Source organism: Arvicola amphibius, chromosome 18 (genome assembly GCF_903992535.2).
Source record: "Arvicola amphibius chromosome 18, mArvAmp1.2, whole genome shotgun sequence".
Taxonomy (NCBI): Eukaryota; Metazoa; Chordata; class Mammalia; order Rodentia; family Cricetidae; genus Arvicola; species Arvicola amphibius.
Genome location: NC_052064.1, coordinates 20,233,774 through 20,257,548, shown reverse-complemented (window position 1 = coordinate 20,257,548; position 23,775 = coordinate 20,233,774). Strand labels below are relative to the sequence as shown.

At 47.0% G+C, this 23,775-nt stretch overlaps 1 protein-coding gene across 1 annotated transcript in view; it reads left to right on the top strand.

The window, feature by feature from the left end:
- Positions 1-15,821, top strand: part of LOC119803967 (protein THEMIS3-like) — a 37,143-nt gene extending 21,322 nt beyond the window's left edge. The window contains exons 3-4 of the mRNA XM_038315494.1: positions 8,731-9,204; positions 12,858-15,821. Of these exons, the coding sequence (XP_038171422.1) occupies positions 8,731-9,204; positions 12,858-13,879 (1,496 nt within the window). The 3' untranslated portion in view covers positions 13,880-15,821. The remainder of the gene's footprint in view (positions 1-8,730; positions 9,205-12,857) is intronic.
- The last annotated feature ends 7,954 nt before the right edge of the window (positions 15,822-23,775 follow it).

Below are 23,775 nucleotides of genomic sequence, written 5' to 3'. Positions count from 1 at the left end.
GGTTTGGTTTGGTTGTTTGGTTTGGTTTGGTTTGGTTTGGTTTGGTTTTTCGAGACTGGGTTTCCTCTGTGTGGATCTGCCTGGCAATCGGAACTCACTCTGTAGACCAGGCAGGCCTGGAACTCACAGAGATCCGCCTGCCTCTACCTCCTGAGGGTGGGTCTGCGCCACGCCCAGCTGACTCAAGCCTGCCCCCTAGTGTCTTACGGGAACAAAGACTGCAGGTCTTGATAAAGGCCCATCTGAGGGCAACCATGAAATTCCTCCCTGCCCATGGTCGCATGTAGAGAGTGACTGAAAACAACCCAAAGGAGAGTCTTCTAAAAGGCAGCTCCTATTACCTACCACGTACTATAAGTGGGTGGTATCTGCATGGGGAGGCTGGATTTGGCCAGTGAGAGCAGTGTGGGAGTGGAGGGTGGGGGCTAGTGAGATGTGTTTGCGCATGCGCATCTGTGTATAGCGCCATCACTCTGTGGAGCAAGGGCGTTGACTCAGGCGCTAAGAACACACACCGCTCTTGCAAAGGACCTGAGCCCGCATTCTGGGTGGTTCACAACCACCTGTGTGTGACTCCAGAGCAGGGGATCAGGAACCCACTTCTGGCCTAGGCAGACCTGCATTCAGGTTCACAAACCCACACCCATACACAAAACGGGAAATCTAAATTTCTTTTGGGAAAAAAAAAAAAAAAAACATTGGCCTGCCACACTGAACCCCACTAATAACGTACAGTTAGTACATGCCAACGATTTAAAACTCAGTTGGACATGGTGGCCCATGCTTTTCAGTCCCAGGAGGTAGAAGCATGAGGATTTCTGTGATTTTTTGAAGCCAGCCAGGTCTGTATAGTGAGACTGTTTTGAAAATAAAATATAAGGAATTTAGAAACCACTGGAAACTAAGGGTTGACAGTTGACAGGTGATTCCGTCATGTGACATGTTCTTGAAACATGTTTCAGTAAACAGTCAGTAATGTAACTGTGGGGGGGGAGGAGCGGGGGTAGTTAAAAAGGAGTCCTCTGTCTCTGCGAGTCTCCGGGAGGCTCCAAACACGAGGTCCCAGGTTTGCCCATGCATATTTACAGCGCACTGTGGCTCAGAGCAGTGAACCCAAACAACAGGGAGCGCCGGCCAAATTATGTCATTCGTACAAGAAGCAATTTGCTGTCCCCTTTTATTATAAGATTGGGTGGGTTCCCCAACTAATTTCTTTTTCTCATCAAGATAAGTAAGTTTTCTGCCCCACTGGGTATCAGGCTAATTTCCAGCTTCTCTGTGTATTAAAAATGAATTTAGAAACTACAATCAGATTAAAAAGAGGACGCGGTGCTTACTCAAACAATTTTGCCTTAAACAATTTAATTTCCAAAACTGCAGCGTAAACAAAAAGCGCACGAGACGGTTTTAATTTTCAAATTACATGTTTCTAAAAAACACCGCCCAGGAAGTTGGAGGCCAGGAAAGTCCTCGGCTGTGAATCCTAGCTAATCGTGTGTGATGAAGTTCTGCTACTGAGGTGCTTTTTTAGAGACTGTACTAAGTCGTGCCTCGGTGCCGCCTAGACACAACCTCGGCTGCGTATTAATTACAGTATGATTTTTTTTTTCCGCCAACAAGGAAGCCATCAGCTTGGTTGCTAGAGCATTGCGCTCATTTAGCGTAAGACAAACTGCGAGAAATATAAAAATGGGTGAAAATGCTGTAGCTTTGCTCATTAGGGGAAGGCATCTGCTATGTGCTTATTATAAAGCAAATGGAGCCACACCAAAGAATGAAGACCACGGGTGGGTTGTGTTGGCTGGAGATAGCGTGGCTAGCATGGGATGCTCACACAGTCTTTTCCTCTGTTGGTTCTTGTGCCCTCGATGTCACCTGCAAACTCAGCCCCCGACACACGTCACTAGTACAGTTGAAATCGTTCCCTCTGGGTATATCATTGGCAGCTTCTTTTGCCATCTAATAGCTTGATCCTGATCATTAAAGTCTGCATTATATTCTGAGCTAGAGCCACGCCCATACTTGCTAAAAAACTACCTGAGCCAAGTGCTCATTTTCCCTGGTTACAAATGAGGATAATGTGTGTATACCTGGCTTCATCGCTAACGACTTCCTAAGGATACATTTCCAAACACAGAACGGATGTGTCAGGAAATGGTGCACATATTTGAATTTTTCCCTTTACTCATAGAGCAATTTTAGCCAAAATGAAGCAAAGCACAGCCGAACTGAGCGGTGGATGCAGAAATTCCCCAGCACCCCTGTCCTCACATGCACGAGATGTTCCCTTAGTAACGCCAGCTGGACACACCGCAGTGACACATCGTCTCTGGTCACAGTCTGATGTGGGATTCCCCTCTGTGTGCCGTGATTACCATTAATGAATAAAGAAACTGCCTTGGCCTGTTGATAGGGCAGAACTTAGGTAGGCAGGGAGGACTGGACTGAATGCTGGGAGAAAGAAGGGCGGAGTCAGAGAGACGCCATGGAGCCGCCAGAGTCAGACATGCCAAATCTTTGCCAGTAAGCCACTGCCGTGTGGTGATACACAGATTAATAGAAATGGGTCAAATTAATATGAGTTAGCCAATAAGAAGCTAGAGCTAATGGGCCAAGCCGTGTTTTAATTAGTATAGTTTCTGAGTAGTTATTTTGGTTCTGGGTGGCCGGGACAAACAAACGGGCCCTCCTCCAACAACAGCCTGGGCGTCATACTTGGTGCTGTCCACTCTGACTATGGACAAACACATAATGTTTGTCCACCTTTGCAGACCACTGCCCTAAAGACGCTATGCTTTGACACAGTTTTAAGGTGAGTCAAATACTCCAAAGACGGAACAATTTGTACTTGACTAGTGCATGACATTTCCTGCCTCTCTGAATGGTGAGAATTTAAACACTAAGAATTATAAGAAAGAAATCCTTGCATACCCAGTGGCTGAATGGTGACATCTCACTTTGACTTTTTTTTAAGTGTATTCTAGCGAGGCATAGAGTTTTATGTCTGTTCCCGCCTTCTGTCTAATCACCTGCTTTATTTACAGTCCTGGCGTTTAAAGGCGATAGCTCAAACTGACTGTCCTCTTCCCTCAGCCTCTCTCAAATTACGGAGGTATGCCAACCATGCTAGGCTGCCTTTGCCTGCTTTAAAATGGAGTTTTTCTACTTTTTGATTTGTAAGAATTGTTTATATCATCCAATTTGATATAAGTTACAAATATGTTTCCTAGCTTGGAGAGGGTCCTTTATCTCCTTGTATTTAATGGTAGCGTTTGGCTGCTTTTAACAACAAGATGTTTCAATTCTTACAGATTCAACACCATGGGAAATTAGTTAGTTCTGAATATTTGAAGCCAGGTTGATTTTTTAAGTGGCAACTTTGAAAGGTAATTGAGATAAACAACACATAGAGAGCTGCATTCCTTCACAGTGAAAGAAGCACAGACATGAAATAACAACATACCATTTTAAATCCACCCAAGTGTAAAAGCCTTATCAGTTTGACTTATTGATCAAGATGTTTGAATATAAATACTCTGCCACGGGGCTGGGGATGAGTAAATTCAGAACCCTCTAGGCAGAGCAGCATGTCATTGCTTATTCTTATTCAAAACACAGATGTCCTTTGACTCAGCAACTCTTCTGCCACAGTCTATATTTATACTTGTGGAAATGGACCAATATGTACATGTGACAAGCGTGTGGCAGCATTATGTGTAATAGAAGAAAGATAGACCGCGTCGTGTATCTCATGTGTTCACCCAGCAGACCCTAATGTCATGGCTGGTTCCTGATAAACACTATTCTAAGCACTTCGTACACTATAAATGACCAAATCTGCCTGCTGTTGAAGATACAGGAAATTCAGAGGCTGTAATGCCAACCAGCTTTTAAAAGTAGGAAAGATATCCACTCGCAAGATTACAGTTCCAGAGTTGAGCCCGGCTGCGATGTGACACACTAACAGATGTCACCAGAGACACTGGTCCTTCCTTGGTGAGTTCTGCCATTTCTGGATCAGTTGAACTCTCTCAGTTGCTGGAGCCTGTCCAGAGGAGAGAAGTGGATCGAAGACAGCATTTAAAAACAGTCTCCCCCCAAACCTGAACGGCAAGCCCAACAAGCTATATACCTTCCTGGGCCAGCAACCATCTCCAGTTTTGATGACCTTAGGCTAGCTGGTACCCTCTTCTGGAGCCAGGAGGAGAGGGAATTAATTAACCAAACAGAGCTGGATGGGCTAAGATGGAAGGAGGGAAGAAATGATATGAGAAAGACAACCTAAACGTCCACCAGTAAGAAACAGGCGTAGAGCACTCAGAGAGGGTTCGTGCTGTGCAGACTTCTACACAGTTAAAAAAAAAAAACAAGGCATCTGTGTGTGGTGACATGGCAGAGAGTAGGAACCCCTGACACCAGGCTGGCAGAGATTAAGAGACCGTAGAACCACACTAGGGTGGTGACTGGCATTCAGTAGGCACTTAATAAATGTTCTCTGCTGCCTAGTGAGCTTTTACATGATCCTTTAAATGCTAAAGTTGAAATGTTACTATGATTTTCTTGACTCGAGCATCCCTACTTAATAACAGAAGCCTTAAAAGTATTGAAAGGGAAATGAGAGATGGAGCCGGACAGCGCCTGGGGCTGCGGAGTCCCTGTTGCTTCTTCACCACAGGGAAGGGTGAGGGTAGCTCTGGGACAGAGCAGCATCTAGGAACTCCTGCGTTTAATGGAGTGGACACAGGAGCTAGTGCCGCATTTTCTGCAGGTTGGCATTTCCCCCTTGCTGAGGTGAATAATTCCTTCTGGTAACAAGGCTAGCAATGTCAAGCAAACAGCTTCCCAGGAACCAGACAGGAGCAGTTCAGAAGATAGAAGGCAAGTGCTGCCGATTACAGTGATTTCCACTAGATTTTCCTCCTCCCGCCAGTCAGCCTTTGCTGAAGGGTCTTCAGCGGGCTGTAGGCAGCCAGCAGCCCTGTAGAGGAGGGAGGGCATTTTAAATGCAAGTGAGGTACTGAGGGTGGGGAGGTTAGGCAGCTTTGTCAGGCCGCCTCTGACTAGGATGCTCCCCTGGGCCTGGTTTCTTCTGAGAAGCGTTTCCAGGATTGCTAGAGTAGGCCCTTGTTGTTTGTGTTGTCTTGTGTGTAAAGCTGAAGCTTTACAGAGCCTATTTTGCATATAATATGGTTCGCTCATTTCCAGTGTAGAACCCAACTCCCTGATTGTTGACGGAGGTTTCTGTCCCGCCCGGTTCTGCAGCCGTTCCGTCCCAAAGGAATACACCGAAGTCTACATTAATTATAAACTGATTGGCCCAGTAGCTCAGGCTTCTTATTAATTAAGATTTACTGGCCGTCCGTCTCTTCTGGAGAACTGCGTGGCTGACCCTCTTGACTCTTCATTAATCAGGTAGTTGCACTGCCGCTGAGTCGTGGGTGTTCTTTCTAAATGATTTGACAGCAATTTCAACCCAGTCTATGGTTGAGACAGGGTCTCTCTACACAGCCCTGGCTGTCCTGGAGCTCACTATGTAGACCAGGCTGGCCTTGTGCTCACAGAGATTTGCCTGGCTCTGCCTCCAGAGTGCTGGGACTAAAGAAATGTGTCCCTAGGCTCAGTTTGTCTCTTCACTTTCTTGATAGAGTGCTTTGATATAGAAAACACATTAATATTTTTTAAAGATTTATTTATTTATTATGTACACAGTGTTCAGCCTCCATGCCTGCAGGCCAGAATAGGGCACCAGACCTCATTACAGATGGTTGTGAGCCACCATGTGGTTGCTGGGAATTGAACTCAGGACCTTTGGAAGAGCAGGCAATGCTCTTAACCTCTGAGCCATCTCTCCAGCCCCACATTTTAATATTTTTGAAGTACAATTTACTAGCCCTTTTTTTTTTGTTACTGTTGCTTAAGCATTTAGTGAGCATTGCTCTTTTGAAAAAAAAAAAAAAAGAGAAGTGTCGTGGTGCACACCTTTAGTCCCAGTAGCAGGGAGGCAGAGGCAGGAAAATCTCTGCGAGTTTAAGGCCAGCCTGGTCTGTGAAGTGAGTTCCCGGACAGCCAGGGCTACGTAGGGAGACTCTGTCTCATGAATAAATAAATAAAGCGAGAGAAAAATAGTCAATTCATGAAAATCAAGAAAGCAAAGCTAGGGGGCTGGAGAGATGGCTCAGCGGTTGGGAGCATTGCCCGCTCTTCCAAAGGTCCTGAGTTCAATTCCCAGCAACCACCTGGTGGCTCACAACCCTCTGTAATGGGGTCTGGCGCCCTCTTCTGGCCTGCAGGCATACACACAGACAGAATATTGTATACATAGTAAATAAATAAATATTAAAAAAAAAAAAGAAAGAAAGCAAAGCTACCTGATGCCATAATGGGAAACGCAACCCTTTTTCTGTGATTAGCTTCTCTAGGCACAGTTGTTTCCACTGTCTCTTGGTACGGGTTAAATGTCAGTTGCTGCTACTGACTGTTTGGGACGCAGCTAGCATGTCAGACAGACTGAGGTTCAAGCACTTGCCTGTTCCAGAGCTCAGTGTCCTGAGATCTGAGAGGCATATTGATTAGAGAAGTCTTTTCAGTTCCAAGTGAAAGGAAAGCAATTTAAAACAGCTTAGCTAGAAAAGGGAAATTACTGGTTCGTGTGGCCATCACGCTGAGGCGAAGAACCGTGGCTTTAACTAGAGGTGGATGCTGTCTCGCTCGCATGTATTTGAATCTCTTCTTTCCTCCTTGTTTTCCTCTCTACTGTGACCTGGATGTTCATTTCCCCACCCCCACTGGATATGCCAAAAATCCCAGCCCTCACCGTAATGGGAGGCGGCGCCTTTAAGAGGTGTTTAGCTGCAGTCCTGATGGTGGTTATTTGTTTCCTTATAAAAGAGGCTGAGAGAGAACCCTCACCTTCCATGTGGCATTATCAGGGAAGATGAGCACCTGTGAACCAGGAAGTAGCCTCTCCTTAGACAGTCTTTCTGTTGGCACCTTGATTTAAGACTTCTCAGCCCTTGGCACTGGAAATAGCGTCTTGTGTAGTGTGTTTATAAACTGCCCGGTTTCTAACAGCGTGGACAGTAAAAATCCTCCCTATCTCTCATTCTTTAAGCATCCTGGCTTTGGTTTAGACTTCCCTTTACCAGTTGGCCCCATTCCTGTGTATTGTGTGTAACTTCCTTTGTGTGCAGGGCTGGTGAGGGGTGGGGTGGTTATGAGCTCTTGTTGCATAACATCTTACTGTATTGTCCAAGTCTCAGTGATTGCGGATAAGGTCTCTTTGGATCACGTGCCCACCTCTGAATCAGTCTCCATGGCCAGGGAAATGGATCACTTTTGACTGATGGGTCATTAACTTGGGGGACTGGGCAGTGAATCCACATAGACACACAGAACATGCCCTAAACACTGTGAACACACAATTGAACATGTGCCTGGTTTCCTTTGGTGATAGCAGTCTCCGTTAAATCTGGTAGGATGTTTCTCATTTGATAAGGAATTTAGATATAAATGAAAACATTATACTCTTGTGAGATAAAGACTTTTTGACTCATGGAAATTTTCAATAGAAAATAATTTTAACAGAATTTTGACACTGGGGGTGGTAACTTTATGGACGGAAAGAAGGTTTATGTGTGCACACAGTGGGACAAGAATAAAGACCAGCACACAAATATAATAAAATAAGAGTGCTCATGATTAATGTTTTAGAAAGCAACAAAATACACAAATGGTGGCCGGGCGGTGGTGGTGCACGCCTTTAATCCCAGCACTCGGGAGGCAGAGGTAGGCAGATCTCTGTGAGTTCGAGACCAGCCTGGTCTACAAGAGCTAGCTCCAGGACAGGCTCTAGAGCTGCAGAGAAACCCTGTCTCGAAAAAAAAAATACACAAATGGTAATGAATGTGGCTTTAAGAAGGGAACCCCAGGCTAGTATAATACCACATGCCTTTGAAACCCTCACTTAGGAGGCAATGTCAGGCAGATTTCCATAGGTTTGAGGCCAGCCCAGGCTACACAATGAGACTCACTCAGAGAGAGAAGGGGGGACTTGATCCAGGCTACAATGTCTGTGGGGTCCATCATGCGGCAGACGACCACATAATGGGCAAGCGCTAGCATTCCTCCCATCTTTTCCAAGGGCCACCACCAGTGCAGTCTTCAGACAGGACAGGAACAGGGGGGTTCTGGGTTCCAAAACTGTGAGTCCAGAAAGGCTAATCCGTCTCATTGATGAAAGCTAAACAGAAATACGAAGCCCGGAAAGGTCTGACTGTTGGGTGAGAAGTGTCCAAGTTTGGGAATGACTGCCAGGTGTGTCTGTATTTGAGACGGTGATGGGAGAATGACAGGAGACAGGTGGCAGGGAACCAAGAGCTAGGAACAGGTGTGGTCTGAATGTCAAGAAGAAGATGCCAGGGAATTCCCAGCACAGGAATGGCAGCTAGAGATTTCGTGGTGGTCTTTGGGAAGGGGAGAGACGGGAGGCACAACAGCCTTCTCGACGGGGAAAGGCACTTGGTTCTGATTTGCTACAGAAGATGTAGGATGGAGAAGACCTGGTTTTGAGGAAGGTCTTCTGTGCCCTTAGAACCCAGCAGAGGAGAGAACTGTAATAAACAATGGTGATAGCCATCACTGTACCTCCAAATGGTGCGGGGTTGGAGTCAAGGTCCCCCTAGTCCTGTGCTGCTAGACCCTGCACATTCTTTTCTGTTATCTTCTCTACAGGAAACTTCCAACTGATTGCAGATCCAGCTTCTTTTGAAACCGTGGCTGACTTAGTCCGTTCTGTCCGACTGCCCCAGAGTCCCGCGACTTACAGAAGTCCTCCCTGTTTCCAGAACTTAGTTCCCATCTCCACAGATGATTGGCCCCTGATGCTTAAGAAAAGAGAAACGCTGTCCTTAATTGGCCTCGAGGAAAGTCACGGGAGGAAGCTGCTGCGATGTGAGGTGAGGAAGACGGACCCTCCCCTGAGGCTGCTCCTGCCCATGAACTGCAGGGGCCACTTCCAAGAGTGCCAGGATGACCAGTTCTACTCCATTGACACCATCGTGAGGTGGAAGCTGCTTGCAGGGAGGAAACGCAAGGTTCGGATGGAGGCAGGAAACCGTCTGAGGCTTCTTAACCCCCTGCTTCCGGCGCACTTTAGTGGCCACCTAGTTCTGCACCCCTACTTCTCGGTGAAGGCGTATCTGCCAGGTAGGTGAGTGGGGGAAACAGTCTGGTTCCGTTGCAAGAACAAGAAACCTTGAGGCTGAGGTAATTATAAAGAAACGAGACTTTATAGCTCCTAGCCTTGGAGACTGAGAGCCCAAATAGCATGGCGCCAACTTTGGCAGGGACTTTGTGGCAGGTGGCATCGCGGCAGAGCTTTTTGCAAGAAAGACCACGTGCCAAGGCAAGAAGCCGCAGCAAGGAGGCGGTATAGCCGTTCTATAACCCTCTCTTGAGAACTAGCTCGATCCCGCTGGGTCTAATATCACCTCTCCAGGGACCAGGTTTCCGGAACAAACACTCTCTCGCAGGTCAGGCTCAGGTCATATACTCAAACACCCATGCCGCAGGCAACAAAAGCGAGGACGCTGCCCCCTACCGGCATGGAAGGGCATTTTCTTCAAGGACTTGGGCTGAACAGCAGTGGCTCTAGGCTGTGCAGGCATCTTGCCAAGGTCCAAAGATTTGTACATCGGTGGGTTGAGGAACCCCAGGAATAGACGCAAAGATTCATCTGCAGAAAGTGGTCACGTCTTACCTCACTGGCTTCACGTCTTGATTTATGGAAAACTATTAGGTGCTGGAGACACCCCCACCCCCTCCAGGTGATTTATCCTATTAGTTACACATCCACTCCATCCCATCGCCCATTATTACATCCTTATCATCATATGCATTTAAACACACTCCTGCAGTAAACCTAAGATGCTCTAATTTGATTCCCTTAATAAATATCCATTCCATGTCGACAGTCAGATGGACCGTAAGCAGATAAAAAGAGTCTCTCCTTTTGCGTGCATTTATCATTGATGTATTTCCTTATATGTCATCATAAAAGCTGGTTCCTCACCACCTATTAATTTTATGGTTTTGTTTATAGTCCACGGGAAAGCCAGACTCCAGTGCACTTTTCTTTCTTCTCATAGACCGCACCACATTACGGTCCTTTGCAGAAAGAAACGCCGCGTTATGTTAAGTGTGAATTTACAACAGCCTTCAGATTCCGCCTGCCGGAAGATCCCTTTCAGTAGGCAGTGCTTATAAAAGACTAATTTCACTTCCTGGCGGGACTCCAGTGGGCGTGGTTTCCTTTGTTGTTGGGTTTCCGACAGAAGTTTTGCTTTGACTTGTCTTGCTACAGCTTTGCTTATCGGCTGTACGTAGACTGACCGTGACACGTTCCCCCAGCCCTCACTCCATGACGTCTCCATAGTTCATGTCTTTTATCCTCCATCTGCTCAGTCTTTTGAGCAATGACGACAACAGCTGTGAGTATCACAGGAGCGGCTGGTCTAGCCGTCCCCAAGGGGACCTGGGGGTAAGGACTGGGTCTCTCACCCATGTGCAGTTGTGCGGCTGAATCAGCTCACCTCCAATCCAGCCTTCTTCCTAACCCGTTCTTGCTGAGCCGTTCCTCGCTTTGCCTCACTCTGGCTTCTGAAGCTCACGCCATACAGCTTCTACCAAGATGAATGGATTGTGTTTATTGCTAAAACTACGAGGTAGGGCTGAGGCTGTGGTTTGGTGGTAGATCATGGCTCAGGGTAAGAGCACTAAGTGATCATCCAACGGGCCTGCGTTAAATTCCCAGCACACAGGGCAGTTCTCAATGGTGTGTAACTCCAGTTCCAAGAGACATGACTCCCTCTTCTGGCTTCCGTGGGCATTGCACACATGTGGGGCACCGACATAAATGCAGGCAAAACACCCATATGCATAAAATTTTGTTTAAATTATTACCATCTGATAGAGATCCCTGAACAGCAAATCCTAGCCTTTGGCACGGGTTTCTGGCTAGTGTTCTCAGCACCAGAGTGAGGCCAGGGCTATCTTCTTCACTGGGCAATAGAGGATGACAAGAGCCTTGTGACACAGGTTGTAACTGTGGCCAGGGGTGCTGCATATATCAGCTGATGTGAGCTAGACTTATCAAATAGTGAGGCCGAGAGAGATAGGTCACTGGTTGACGGCACTGGCTGCTCTTCCAGAGAAACTGAGTTTCGCTCCCAGCCCTTGTTTCAAGCCACTCACCTGTAACTTCAAATCCAAGGATGCAAGGCCTGGCTTCTGTGGGGCCACAGACAGATATGACATATATACACATATATGCACACATGCATATAAACAGGAATAAGTCTTTTTAAAAAAAACCAAAGGGATTATATTAGGAATTAACTGAGAAATTGAAAGCACGTTCACTTGCTTTAGAATAACAGCAATAAACTTATTTCATCTTCAAAAACTATTATTGACAGGCCAACAAGCTAGCTCAGAGGTTACACATAGGAAGGATACACATAGTTAAACCTTCTGATCATTTTCACATTTGCTTGCTCCTTGCACTGTGTAAATATTCTATCCCTTCAGTGCCTGCTCAAAATCATCGCCCACTTGGACTTTCTGAAGTTTAAAAGGCTACCCAGAGATCCTCCTAAAGCTACCGCCTTAGTAGTCATGGGTTATTGTTTTCATCCTTGAAGATCATTTAAGCAAGAGGAGTAAAAAGATGGCTCAGCAGTTAAGAGTACTTGCCGCTCTTGCCGAAGACCTAGGTTTGGTACCCAGCACCTACATGATGGCACACAGCTGTCTGTAACTCTAGTCCTGGAGGTTTCAGTGCCCTCTTCTTGCCTCTACACGAGGGGCACACTCATACATGCAGCCAAACACTCATGCACATAAACAAAAATACTTTTTTTAAATTTAAGCAAAAAAAAAAAAATCTCTGCAAGCCTGTGCTCCCAGCGCTTGGGAGACTGAGGCAGGAGGATGCTGAGTTCAGGGCTATAGCCACACTCTGACAGACTCGTACTCATTCTTCTGAAATACGGTGATGTAGAAATACGTCTGTCTGTACCTTCCTTTCTGGCTCCAAGCGGATCCCACACCCCCATCCTACTCTAGAAACCTTCATTTTGTTCTAGCCCTTCAGTGCCCCTTGTCATACAGCCCAGAGGTTGGACTGACCTGTGAAGGTGGTATCAACACACCTTTCTTCCATCACATAATAGTCAACCAAGAAACGGAAGTTCTCAGAGAACTCAGGAACGTTAAAGAGGACGGGGGACTCTTAACTACATTGCTGCCCAGGGCTCCAACCAGGCTATGCTGGGTTCTGCTAATTACACAGGGAGGGTAACTGTTTTCTGGGGCTGTCTCCCATGCTCTGTCCAGACATTTTGTTTTCAATCTTGTTCATCTCAAATGACCTGTTTTGGAAGCCATGTGATTCTTCCAAGAGCCGTCGTAAGTCTTATCCAAGTTTTAACCACAGATGAGAACAGTAAGAGCTCCCATTGCTGCCTGGGGTCTTGGTGAGGGTTGTGGATGTGGGATGACGATGAGCTGAACACTCAGCTGTGTTCCCGCTTTCTAGACGGGCCCCTCATGTTCTTTATGAAGAGTGTAGATTCACGATTGCATTTACTCCACAGTACCAGACACACTGACAGATCCCGCGGCAAAAGAAGTCCGGAACCATCCTGCTGATAGAGTCACGTGAACATAGCAAACCTCTTGGGTAAAAGTTACAGTCGATAGGAGAGGATTATCGGTTGTAGACACAAGAGAAAATTTATGAATCCGTTAGCTGTGCTTCCTTCCAAAGCCTCATGCTATATCCCTTCTGACTTTCCCAGGTGCGGTCCAGATCAGCATCCCCTCCGATTTGGACATCCATGTTACTGAGATTAGCTGCTTGGCTTGTAAGCCCTTTGCACTGTTAACAATGAGAGAAATATACGGCATGGAAGCAAACAAATTCCCAGTGAGGATCAAAATAATGAGTGTGAGCATGTCGGAGAGCAAGGCGGTCCCAAAGCCTTTGAAGAACGGGCAGCTCTTAACCATCCTCAGAACGGAAGAGGTGAAAAAGTTCATTGCCACGGAGATTTCCGAAGGGAAGAAAGGGAGGTGTTTTCTCATCCCATACACCTATCAGGGCCTGGTCCTTAGGGGGGGTCGCTATTTTAATGCTGTTTCTGATGTCGCGGCAGCCATGCAACAAGGACAGCTCTGCTTCCAGTCTTGCAGGGACTACACCTCCTGCATGGAGCCGTTCGCATCTTTCTCAGCCAACCAGTGCTTCCTGGCTCTGGAGAAGAGTGTGGTGTCTGCACAGATCCACAATGAGCTACACCGGGTGGAGGTTCTCAAGTGCCTGAACCTCACCACCAAAGCCCACGTCAAGCTGCCCTTGTTCGCAGAAGGAGAATTCCGGGAGCTGTTTAATGATGCTGGACCAGGGACCCTGCAGGAGCTGTGCCAGATCACAAAACTGCCGTGCCACGTCAGAGTGGTGAAACCAGATCCTTCCATGGCTAGAGACCCCCTGTATGGAACTGAGGAGCTGAGGATTGAAAACATCATCGTGGAGCAATGCCTCATAGCCAAAGATGAAACTTTACCAGCGGCCTTGGGTTCTGCAGAAGACATATACCAGGACTTGCCCGAAGCCACATTTGAAATCCCGATTGAGAAGTCAAGCTGTGAAGGGTTATTGATAGAACAACGTTTTTGGGTAGCTGACGTCGGAAAAGAGAGATGCACGTCTCTCCAGACCATCCAGGAGGTCACTGAGGAGGAGATGCTGACCTTTAGTAATTGCCTGATTATTCCTTCCCCACCGCCACCCCTTCCAAAGCCCAGAAGTTTGTCTTAAAACAGAAAATGTGACTATTAGCCCTTGCTTTGTGGACAGGATGCAGCAGCATCAGTCGGTCCCTCGGGAATTGAGTATTTGGGGTTCACTGGAACTGGGATGTAGCCCCCTGATGTGGGGGCTCAGAGGAATTCAGGGGTGTCACCGCTACTTGTTATTCCCATCTCTCATTCCCATCAGTTCATGAGGAAAAAAGGTTCATTTGGGCCCACAGGTTCAAAGATGTTAGTCCATGATCACTTGGCCCCACTGCCCTTGGCCTGTGGCATGGTGGCACATCACAGTGGGCCAAAGGTGCCCACTTCATGATAAGTGAGAAGCAGAAAGCCTCCACCTCCCTTTTTACACGCCCCGCCCCCCCCCCCCGAAACCTAACTCCCTTCATCAAGGCTCCTCCTCTCCTTTAATAACTTATTGAAATTTACTTTATGTGTATTGGTGTGAAGGTGTCAGATCCCCTGGAACTGGAGTTACAGTTGTGAGTTGCCTTGTGGGTGCTGGGAATTGAACCCGGGTTCTCTGGAAGAACAGCCGGTGGGTGCCCTTAACCGCGGAGCCATCTCTCAGCTCCAAGTTCCACTATCTCCCAATTGCACCACGAACCAGAGACTAAGCCTTTAACACATGAGCCTTCCTGGGACGCCTATTGAGACCATCGCAGCTGTCCGGGAGGCAGGCTTTTCCCTTGGTGTGCATGGGAAGCTGGCCTCTGATGCTGTGGTATGCCCACAGCAGTCCTCTTTCTATTAAAGTGAAATTCTATCTATTCAGCAGGGCCATGTGCTTGTCGTTGAACACGATTCTCCCTACGGCCCTCGATTTGGAATCGCTGCCTCTCACCGATTCCCGACCTGGAGTACACACTCCAACAAAACTCTGTTGGACGGATGGTCCAGTGCCCACTTTGGTTTGTTAGCACCTACGTCAGCCCTGAGTCGTCCTCCTTGTCCCTCTGTTAGGAAAATGCCATCACCCCCAGTTGCCCAAGGCAGACACATGGAAAACTTGCCCTTACCCACCCATCAGTCACCATATCCTACCAATTTCTACAGTTCCTGTCAATCTCTCACCTTTCACCTTTGCCCAGTCCTGTCTCAGATCCCTGCCTCGATCCACGTGCTCCGCTTGTCATTGTTATTCTCCTGTCAGGTCCAACCACCTTCCTGTTGGTTCTCCGTTCTCAGAAGAGCGATGTCTTTAAGACAAGACATAAAGAAAGAAAGCCTCCAAAGCCCTTGGGGTATCTCTGCTGCCTTAGGGTGAATCCCAGCTATCTGGAACACTTTGCAGGGGTGTTCATACACTGCCCTCTAGTCTGTATCGTTACCTCTCCCCTCTACCCCTAGCCCGTTTCTCTGTCACACTAAGTTCAGGAGGAGGCCAGCTCTCAATTTCTCCAGCCTGGCTTCGAGCCGAAGCTCACACTACAGTCTTGCCTGCACTCCTCTGCTTCCCTAAGACCAGTTTAGTCTCTGCTCTGCCTGCTTCGGAAACATCATAGCTCGGTGGATAAGAACGCACGGACTGCAGTTAGTTATGTATAACCAGTGATTACAGCCTCCGTAGTGGCAGCGCCTCCTCTCTGGAGCCTTGGGTCCACCCTGCGAACTGGATGCTACCGACTCCCACTGACTCAGCATTCTAGAACCTAAGGAGATGGTCTAAAGTACACAGTACAAGGCCTGTAGCACAGTGGGCAGACACTAGACAGGGGCTCAGTGAGTGTGCCCCCATTGCTTCTCTGCGGTGGCTGAAATGAGAACTGTCCTCCATAGGCTCAGGTATTTGAACGCGTGGTCTGTCATTTGTGGCGTTGTTTGGAGATGTCATGGGACCTTGAGGACGTGCCTGAGGAAAGTATGTCACTGGGGGCCGACTTTGAGAGTTCATAGCCCCGTCCCACCTCCAGTTGCTCTCTCTGTCCCCTGCTTGCAGGATAAGATGCGATCGCTCAGCTTCTCGCTCCTGCCGACCACTCAGACTAGCTTCCCTGCCAGAATGGACTCTTCTCCCTCTGGAACTATAAAACCAAAATAAACGCTTTCCTCCACAAATTGCTTTTGGTCATGGCATTTTATTGCAGCAGATATGTAACTACACACACTCGCCGTTCCCCCCCCCCCCTTATTCAATGACATAAAGTCACTGCCTACGAGAGGACAGCCTTCTTCACTGAAGTGAGATTAGAGTCAAGAACTTGGAAACGGGAGAGAGATGGTGGATCTGGAGATACGGATCCAGGGGCCACCCTGTGGAGAGAGAGCCAGGTGCTATGCTACCGCTGTGTGATTGCTGGAGCTGCCCTGCTCTAAATATCTATGCTCAGTTCCTTTTGGCAGAAAGGGAAACAGAAAACCCAGTTTGTCAGTCTGGTGAGAGGTCTAAGAACAGAGTAGGAACCTGGAAGCGCTTTGGAAACAAGCAGCGTACTCGGAAGGTGATCCTGGAATGAACATAAATAAGCCAGGGAAGGGGGAGAACAATACAAGGTATCTAATGTGCACATCCTGCTGTGAGCCACAAGGCCAAACTCATCAGGGGCCTCTGGTTAGGTTAGGGTCAGCAAACCACAGCAGGTGAACCAAGACCATTGAGTTCATGTGACCCAAAAGGTAAGGCTGGTCGCTATGACTTTAAATGGTTGGAAGATAATCCAAGGAAGAAAAGTATGTTGTGACATGCAAGTTACTAAAATTCTTGTTTTAATAGATGCAGTGCCCATCTATTTGTGTATATCTGTGCTATGACTGTTCATATCCTATAATGTAGAGATGAACAGTTGTGACAGGGACTTAGTCTACCAAGTCTAAAATATTTACCATATGGCTTTCTAAAGGAAAAACTTACCAACACAGTCCTGGACCAAGCTTCCGGACTGTGCCAATCAGAAAACAAGAACCCTTCTATTATTTCTCATGGAACAGGAAGTCCAAGGATCTTAATCGGTCTCTCTGTCGGTCAAGCATGCTCTTGAAATCTCTATGGCAGAGTCACGGGTTCTTACAGCTAGAAGTTGGTTGCAGATTTAGACACGGGTGCCAAAGTGAGCCAGGCGGGCCGGGCACAGACAGCTCCTGCCACAGGGAAACTTCTCCCACTGTGCTCCCGCTGAGCAGCTATCAAGTCACGGCATGTGAGTACGTGCGTGCAGAGGGGCAATTATGAAGACTAGCTCCTCTGTAATGAGGCTAACCCGTTAGGAAGGATCTCCTCTGGGGAGGGGAGGGGAGGGGAGCGCAGCGCCAGGCCCTGTCTGCTGAGTGTGCTGTACCATCACAGGCAGGTAGACCTGATGAGGTGTAGGGACTGTGCTGGGAGCACAGCTTCAAACCAGATGGGGTCCCAGCACTGAGAGGGGAAAGTGACACGGAGTCCCACCCCTAACCAAGAAGCTCTCTGCAATTGCTACCACCCACTGGCAAAGGGGAAAAAATCCATTTTCTCCATTGAGTCTATCAATCACACTCTAGGGCAGGCCTCGTGTTCAGGGGTAGTTGATTAACATATTCTGAACTCTGTGGTGTTGGTTTGTTTGGTTTTTGGTATTTGTTTTTGTGGACTTATAGTTTGGGCTGTGGGCATTTTTTTGTCTTCTTGGTCTTTGTTTAGGTTTATGTTTTGTGGTCTGTTTGTTTCAAAGAAAGAGAGACACACACACACAAAGTTGGGTGAGTTGTGAAGTGGGCAGTGTCTTAGTTACTTTTCTGTAAAGAGACACCATAACCAAAGCAACTCACAGAAAAAAAAAAGCATTTAATTGGGGGTTTGCTTAACGGTTTCAGAGGATGAATACATGCCAATCATAGCTGGAATCATGACAACAGGCAGGCAGGCATGGCCCGAAGCAGCAGCTGAGAGTTCACATCTGATCCACGAGTATGAGGCACAAGAGAGAGTTAACTGGGAAGAACACAAGTCTTTTGAGACTTCATACCACGCCCCCTGCCCAGTGACATACCTCCTCCAACATGGCCACACCTCCTAATCCTTCCCAAATAGTTCCATTAACCAGGACCAAGCACTCAAATATATGAGCCTGTGGGGGGCCATTGCCAGTCAAAACACCACAGGGAGGATCTAAGAGGAGATCATATATATGATCAAAATATACCATATAAGATTATTTTAAATATATGTGAATGTGTGTGAGCACAAGTTTATATACCCCATGTGTGTGCAGGTACCCACAGAGGCCAGAAGAAGGCATCAGATCCCCTGGAACTACAGTTACAGGTATTCTACACAGTGACATGGGGGCCGGAGATCAAGCTTGGGTGCTCAGAAAGTGCAGCAAGTTCTCTTAACTGCTGGGTCATCTATCTAGCCCAGCTTTTACATATCCTATGTGAAATGGTTTGTCTAGGACATTCTCCTCGCCTTTCCTCTTTTAGTTCAGGGTGCCTCGGTCCTTTATTTCATAAAGCAAAACCTTTTCAGTATTAATGTTCTTTTTTGAGATTTTAAAGTAAAATGTGTTTTTATTTTTTTTTACTTTTTTATCACACCTTTTTATTTTACTTATATTTTAACTTAAAATTTCCAAAATAACAACACAATGCCCGCACTCAAGACTCATCAAGTGCTGCCATCTGGGCTGGCACGGCACACACAGCTGCCTCCTACGGCACTATGGCTGGCAGGCACAGGCACCTCTCCATGCAACAGTACCCTACATGGATATCGCTCCCTTTGCCTGAAAATGGAGTTAAAAGTTCACACTCAAGCCTTCTCGTCTTGCTGTGGACTATGAGTTTAAGATGTGTTACATTTATTTACGATGTGGAACATCTGTTTAATGACACAAATATGTGTTGCATTCTTTTATGTTGTATTTGCTTAACTCTGTAAAACTGTTTTACTCTGCCTACCTGATTGGTCTAATAAAGAACTGAACGGCCAATAGCTAGTCAGGAGAGAGAAATAGGTAGGACTGGCAGGCATAGGAAGAGAAATCTAGGGAAGAGAGCGAAGAGTGTGCAAAGGAGGAGAGGAGGAGCCAGGGATCAGCCACCTAGCCAAACAGCCAGCCACAGAGTAGTAAGACGAAAAGAAAGATCTATAGAATAAAGAGAGGTAAAAAAGACCAGAGGCAAAATGTAATTAAAGAGAAACAGAATAATTCAAGTTAGAAAAGCTGACTTGAAACAAGCCAAGCTAAGGCCGGGCATTCTTAAGTAAGAATGAGTCTCCGTGTGTTTATTTGGGAGCTGGTGGCCCCCAAGGAGAAAAAACAACTACACTGTTTTGTTCTTCTCCGTCCTCTGACACAATCCCATCACCCCCTCTGCTCTCCGTGAAGTCCCGAGGAGTTCCTGCAAACCAGGCTGCATTCTAGACTTGTCTGACTCACTTCTCGTGGTGAGGATTGGGTCAAACATTTCCAGCAAGAGTGTGTGAGGAACCTGTGAATTTCTCACTGCTTCCCTGCACGAACAGAGCATAGCCGGTGTTTGAAATGGAGGATCAAACCAAGATATATAGTGCTTTGCCTCACCTTCCCCACACTGCATCCCCCCCACTCAGTGAAAACCCTGCTTCCCAAAACATAGATATACAATGGACTCTCTAGGCCTTTTGACTTATGAACTAATTAGCCAGCCATGGACTGAGATTAGTGTATGTGGGGGGTGCATCTACCTGAACCTGAGTTTTCTATAGAACGTAAAAGATGAGACTAAATAGATATATCGAATAAAACTATTATCTTGATAAGGAGGACTTTATAGAATACTAGAATGATATTAGAGAATTAAAAAAGTTTAATTGCATCTGTATTGTCATTATTCCTTAAACTACATAGTATGAAAATTATATGGAATTTATATTATACTAGTGATATAAGTAATCTAGAGAGGATTGTGGTTTTTGAGAGAATATATGTATATGTATATATTGTGTGTATGTATATATACATATATGTGCATATATGTATATATAGGTTATGCGCAAATACTACATCATTTTATATAAGGCACTTGAGCAGTCAGTGACTTGGGTATTGTGGTGTTCCTAAAACCAATCCCCATCATACCTAGGGATAATGATCTGTGCAGGTGAGGTTTTGCCAATTTGACACAAACGAGAGTCACCAGGAAAGAGAGAGCCTCCATGGAACTGATGTCTGGACACGTCCGTGGAGCATTTTCTTGATTGATGGTTTATGTGGGCAGGCCCTCCCCACCCTAAGCAGGTGGCCCTAGGTTACATTAGAAAGCAAACTGAGTAAGCCCTGAGAAGAGTAAGTAAAGAGTACCCCTTCCCCTGCTTCAGTTCCTGCCCTGACTCTGCTCAGAGATGAACTATGATGGGGATGTGTAAGCCAAAGGCCCTCTCCTCCCTGGGATGCTCTTGGTCATGCTGTTCATCGCAGCAATAGAACACGAACGAGGACCGTTTACTACTCATGTGTTCTAAACCACAGTTCAGACACCGTTCTTGGCAATATCATTTAAAAAGAACATATCCAATACCAAGGTTAAGATTTCTTCAACGTTTTTCTTTTTGTCCTCAAAATACATTCCACTGACGATGCCATGTGCGAACATTGCCTTTAAGGTCTTCCTTTGATTGCTCGTTTTATACTGTTACTGGACATTGGAGATAACGTTAAAGACCTATGAATGGTTCGTGTGTGTGATTTGGTTAAAGCGAATGTAGAAATGTTAGGTATTCCATTTCCAAGCAAAGTAAGTAAAACAGGGGAATAAGGGGGGGGGGGGGGGGGAAGTGCGCAGAACCAAGGCATTTCAGCGGGTTCTTGAAAGAGAAGTGGTAACTGAGTCATCCAGGAGGAAGCCACAAATCTGAGTGTATGTCTGGGATTCACAGAGTGGAAAGGGAACTCCGCTCCTCCTCCCTGGGTGCACTAAGGTCCTGAGTAGCAAGTGCAAAGAGACCAGGTCTGGGACACAAGAGAATGCAGGGTGGGGCTAGACACGCGTCTCCATTTGGACATCTTTCCCTTGCTTGTAGGTGCCCCACCCAGGAGCTCTACGACTCTCCTGGGGATCTTGGACTGTTCCCTAGAGAACGATCCCTGTGTGGGATCTTTGCCCCTTGCTTCTGGGATCCACCTCAGGCTCCTCCCTGTTGCGCTCTCTGTTCTCTGTTCTCTGTTCCCGCGATAAACCACACACTGTGTCCCATGAGCAGGCTCTACCGAACTAAGGACACTCTGCTCCAGTTCCGGATGACTGTAGAGGATTGGGAGTTCTCGGATTCGTTTTCACATTTCTTCATGTCACTCTGCAATGGCTGTATTTGCCTCCACGTGACAACGGTTTTCACAGCGAAGCCCCTCGCCCACAGCTGGGAGCTTTTACTAGGGTCCAGATACGTCACCCCCTTGTTTTTTCAGAACCTAGTCACCTGTCTTTGCTGGAGACAAACTCCGAGTGTGGCCTCTTTAGTCCCTTTATGCTTGCCGTCCATCATATTCTCTATGAACACGGCAGGCTCTCAAAAGTGAGGCCAGTGGGGCAACTCTATGCTACTCATTCTTAAATCTGAACGGGCAGCCAAGGACTCAGCAGAGAAAGCCCACATATACAGGCAAACCTGAAACAGGGGACCATGAGAAACAGAAGCCATGCAGGTAAGACTTAAACATAAAAAGAAAAACAAATAATAGCCTCAGCAAAGCCCATGAAGACCGTGACTCCATAAATCAAAGACAAAGACTTAATCTTCCTGCTTAAAAATATAGTGTCATACTATGTCATACTCTGTCAATTTGTCCCATCTTAGAGTCACCTAAGAAGAGAATCTCTTCTAAAGGGATGGACCAGATAAGACTGGCCTATGGGAATGTCTTGGGAGAGGAGAGCTGACTTGATTGTTAATTGATACAAGAGGGCCTAACCCACGGTGGGGGGCCCCATTCCCTAGACAGATGGCCCTGGGCTATAAAAGAAAGCTCACTAAGCATGAGTCTGCGAGCAAACCGGCAAGCACAGTCCTCCGTAGTTCTTCATGTTCCTGCTTTGGCCTCCTGACTTGATTTCCTTCAACGATGGACTATGACTTAGAAGTATAAGCCAAATAAACTCTTCCCCTCTCCGACTTCCTTTTGGTCTGTCGCAGCACAGGAGAAAGGAAGCAGAGGCATACGGCAGATGGTCACACACATTCCTGTCCACAAAGGCTTGCTGATGTTTGCTGCTGCTGAGTGCAGTCTACTGTTCACGGATGCTCCTGGGTCATCACACAGGTCATCCTCTGTGTAATCTCTAAATTCAGTTTCCTGTGCTGCAGAAGAAAGGGGAAGAGGGGGCACGAGCTCCTGGGATGCACGGCATTCAACTGGATTGTTTCATTGCGAGGGACATCTCTAGGACAAAGAGCAAAGGTCTGGGGATTAGGTGGGAGTCATAGGACATCGTCTGGGCAAATTGCCTACAAATGGGTTAGAGAAAAACAACTGCGTGCCGTCCAAATTTAAAATTCAAATTTAAGTTTGAAGTTGCTTAATCATTTTTAACAAAAAATAAAAATAAAAGATGTTATGAAACAGCAGCGTGTCTGGGTGGAATGTATTCTGATCCTGGTCACCAAGCTCAAGGGCTCTCTCATGACGAGAAGGGACCACAGTGCAGTGAACTCCCGGAAGCAGAAGTAAACCTTCTTTACAGACTGGCCTTGGGGCCTTCGGTGAGGAGGGAAGGGGCAGATTAACCCCCAGACTCCTGGGCCAAGTCAAGGATCCCATCCTGTCCCTGACTATGAAGAGAGAAGTTGGACGGAGTACATGGTGATGTAAGTGCCATCCTGTATTGGGGTTAACACACGAAATGCTGTCCTGTAAGTCTTTTTCTGTAATTTAAATGTTCTAGTTTTCTGAGAATTCTATACATGAGTACTGCGTTTACACCATTTCAATCCTTCCCTATCCCTCTGACTCCTCCCATTCCCCCCCTCCTTTACAAATTCATAATCGCCTTTTCTTCGGTTACTATTGTTACATACATGTATGTATACAACAGCCTGTTGCTCATATGGCCACATGTTTAGGACTGACCACTTGTGACTGGATAAGCCCCTATCAGGGTCCTATCCCTGGAAAGAAAACTGATTCTCCCCGTCTTAGTACCCAGTGGCTGCCTGTAGCTCTCCAGCGAGAATGGGCAGGGAGCCTTTTCTGAGCAGGTCTCTCGGGGCGGGTCATTGAAGGACATGCCTCCTCTCCATTCCCTGCCTTGTTCTTTACTTCCTGGACCACGGTGATGTGAACAAGCCTCCACGATATACTCCTGCCGCCATGAATTGGAGCTACTTCACCATGACAGACATGGACCCGCGGGCCAAAGGGAATCATTCCTGCCTTAACTCACTTCATGCCAGGTTTTGGCCTAACGATGCTAAATTGACACATTCTGGCTTCTGAAAATTGCTGGCAGCTACTCCTTAGTCCCTGTCCCCCCCCATCTCCATCGAGGGTGTGCTGCTCAGGGGTGGGAGTGACAGCTATGTCACCATGAGTCCCATCCTGTCCCTTGTGATTACACATGTCATACCAATGCACACACTGTCTGTCTACAGCTCTAATGTGGCATTTACAGAAGCCCCCAGCTCCTGCACTCTGAGAAGATGCACCGCCTCTTTTAGGCAAGTAAGTGGTCTTGCCACTGTCCCGAAAACTGCTTACACCTCATCTGTGGTGTGGGGAGCGATTTCGCAAAGCAAGGCAATTTTCTACTAATCCTCATTTGCCATTTTCCGGGACAACTCTGACGTTCTGGGGTAAGCCCAGCTTACACTCTGGGGTCACGGTTTAACACTAAGAAAACTGAAAAGCTCTGCAGAGACACCTGGAAGGTCCCTACCTTCCGTGAAGGCTTCACCCTGCGGCGTCAGGTACAAGCTCTTGAGTTTGCATAGCTGCTAGGTTCAAAGCTAGT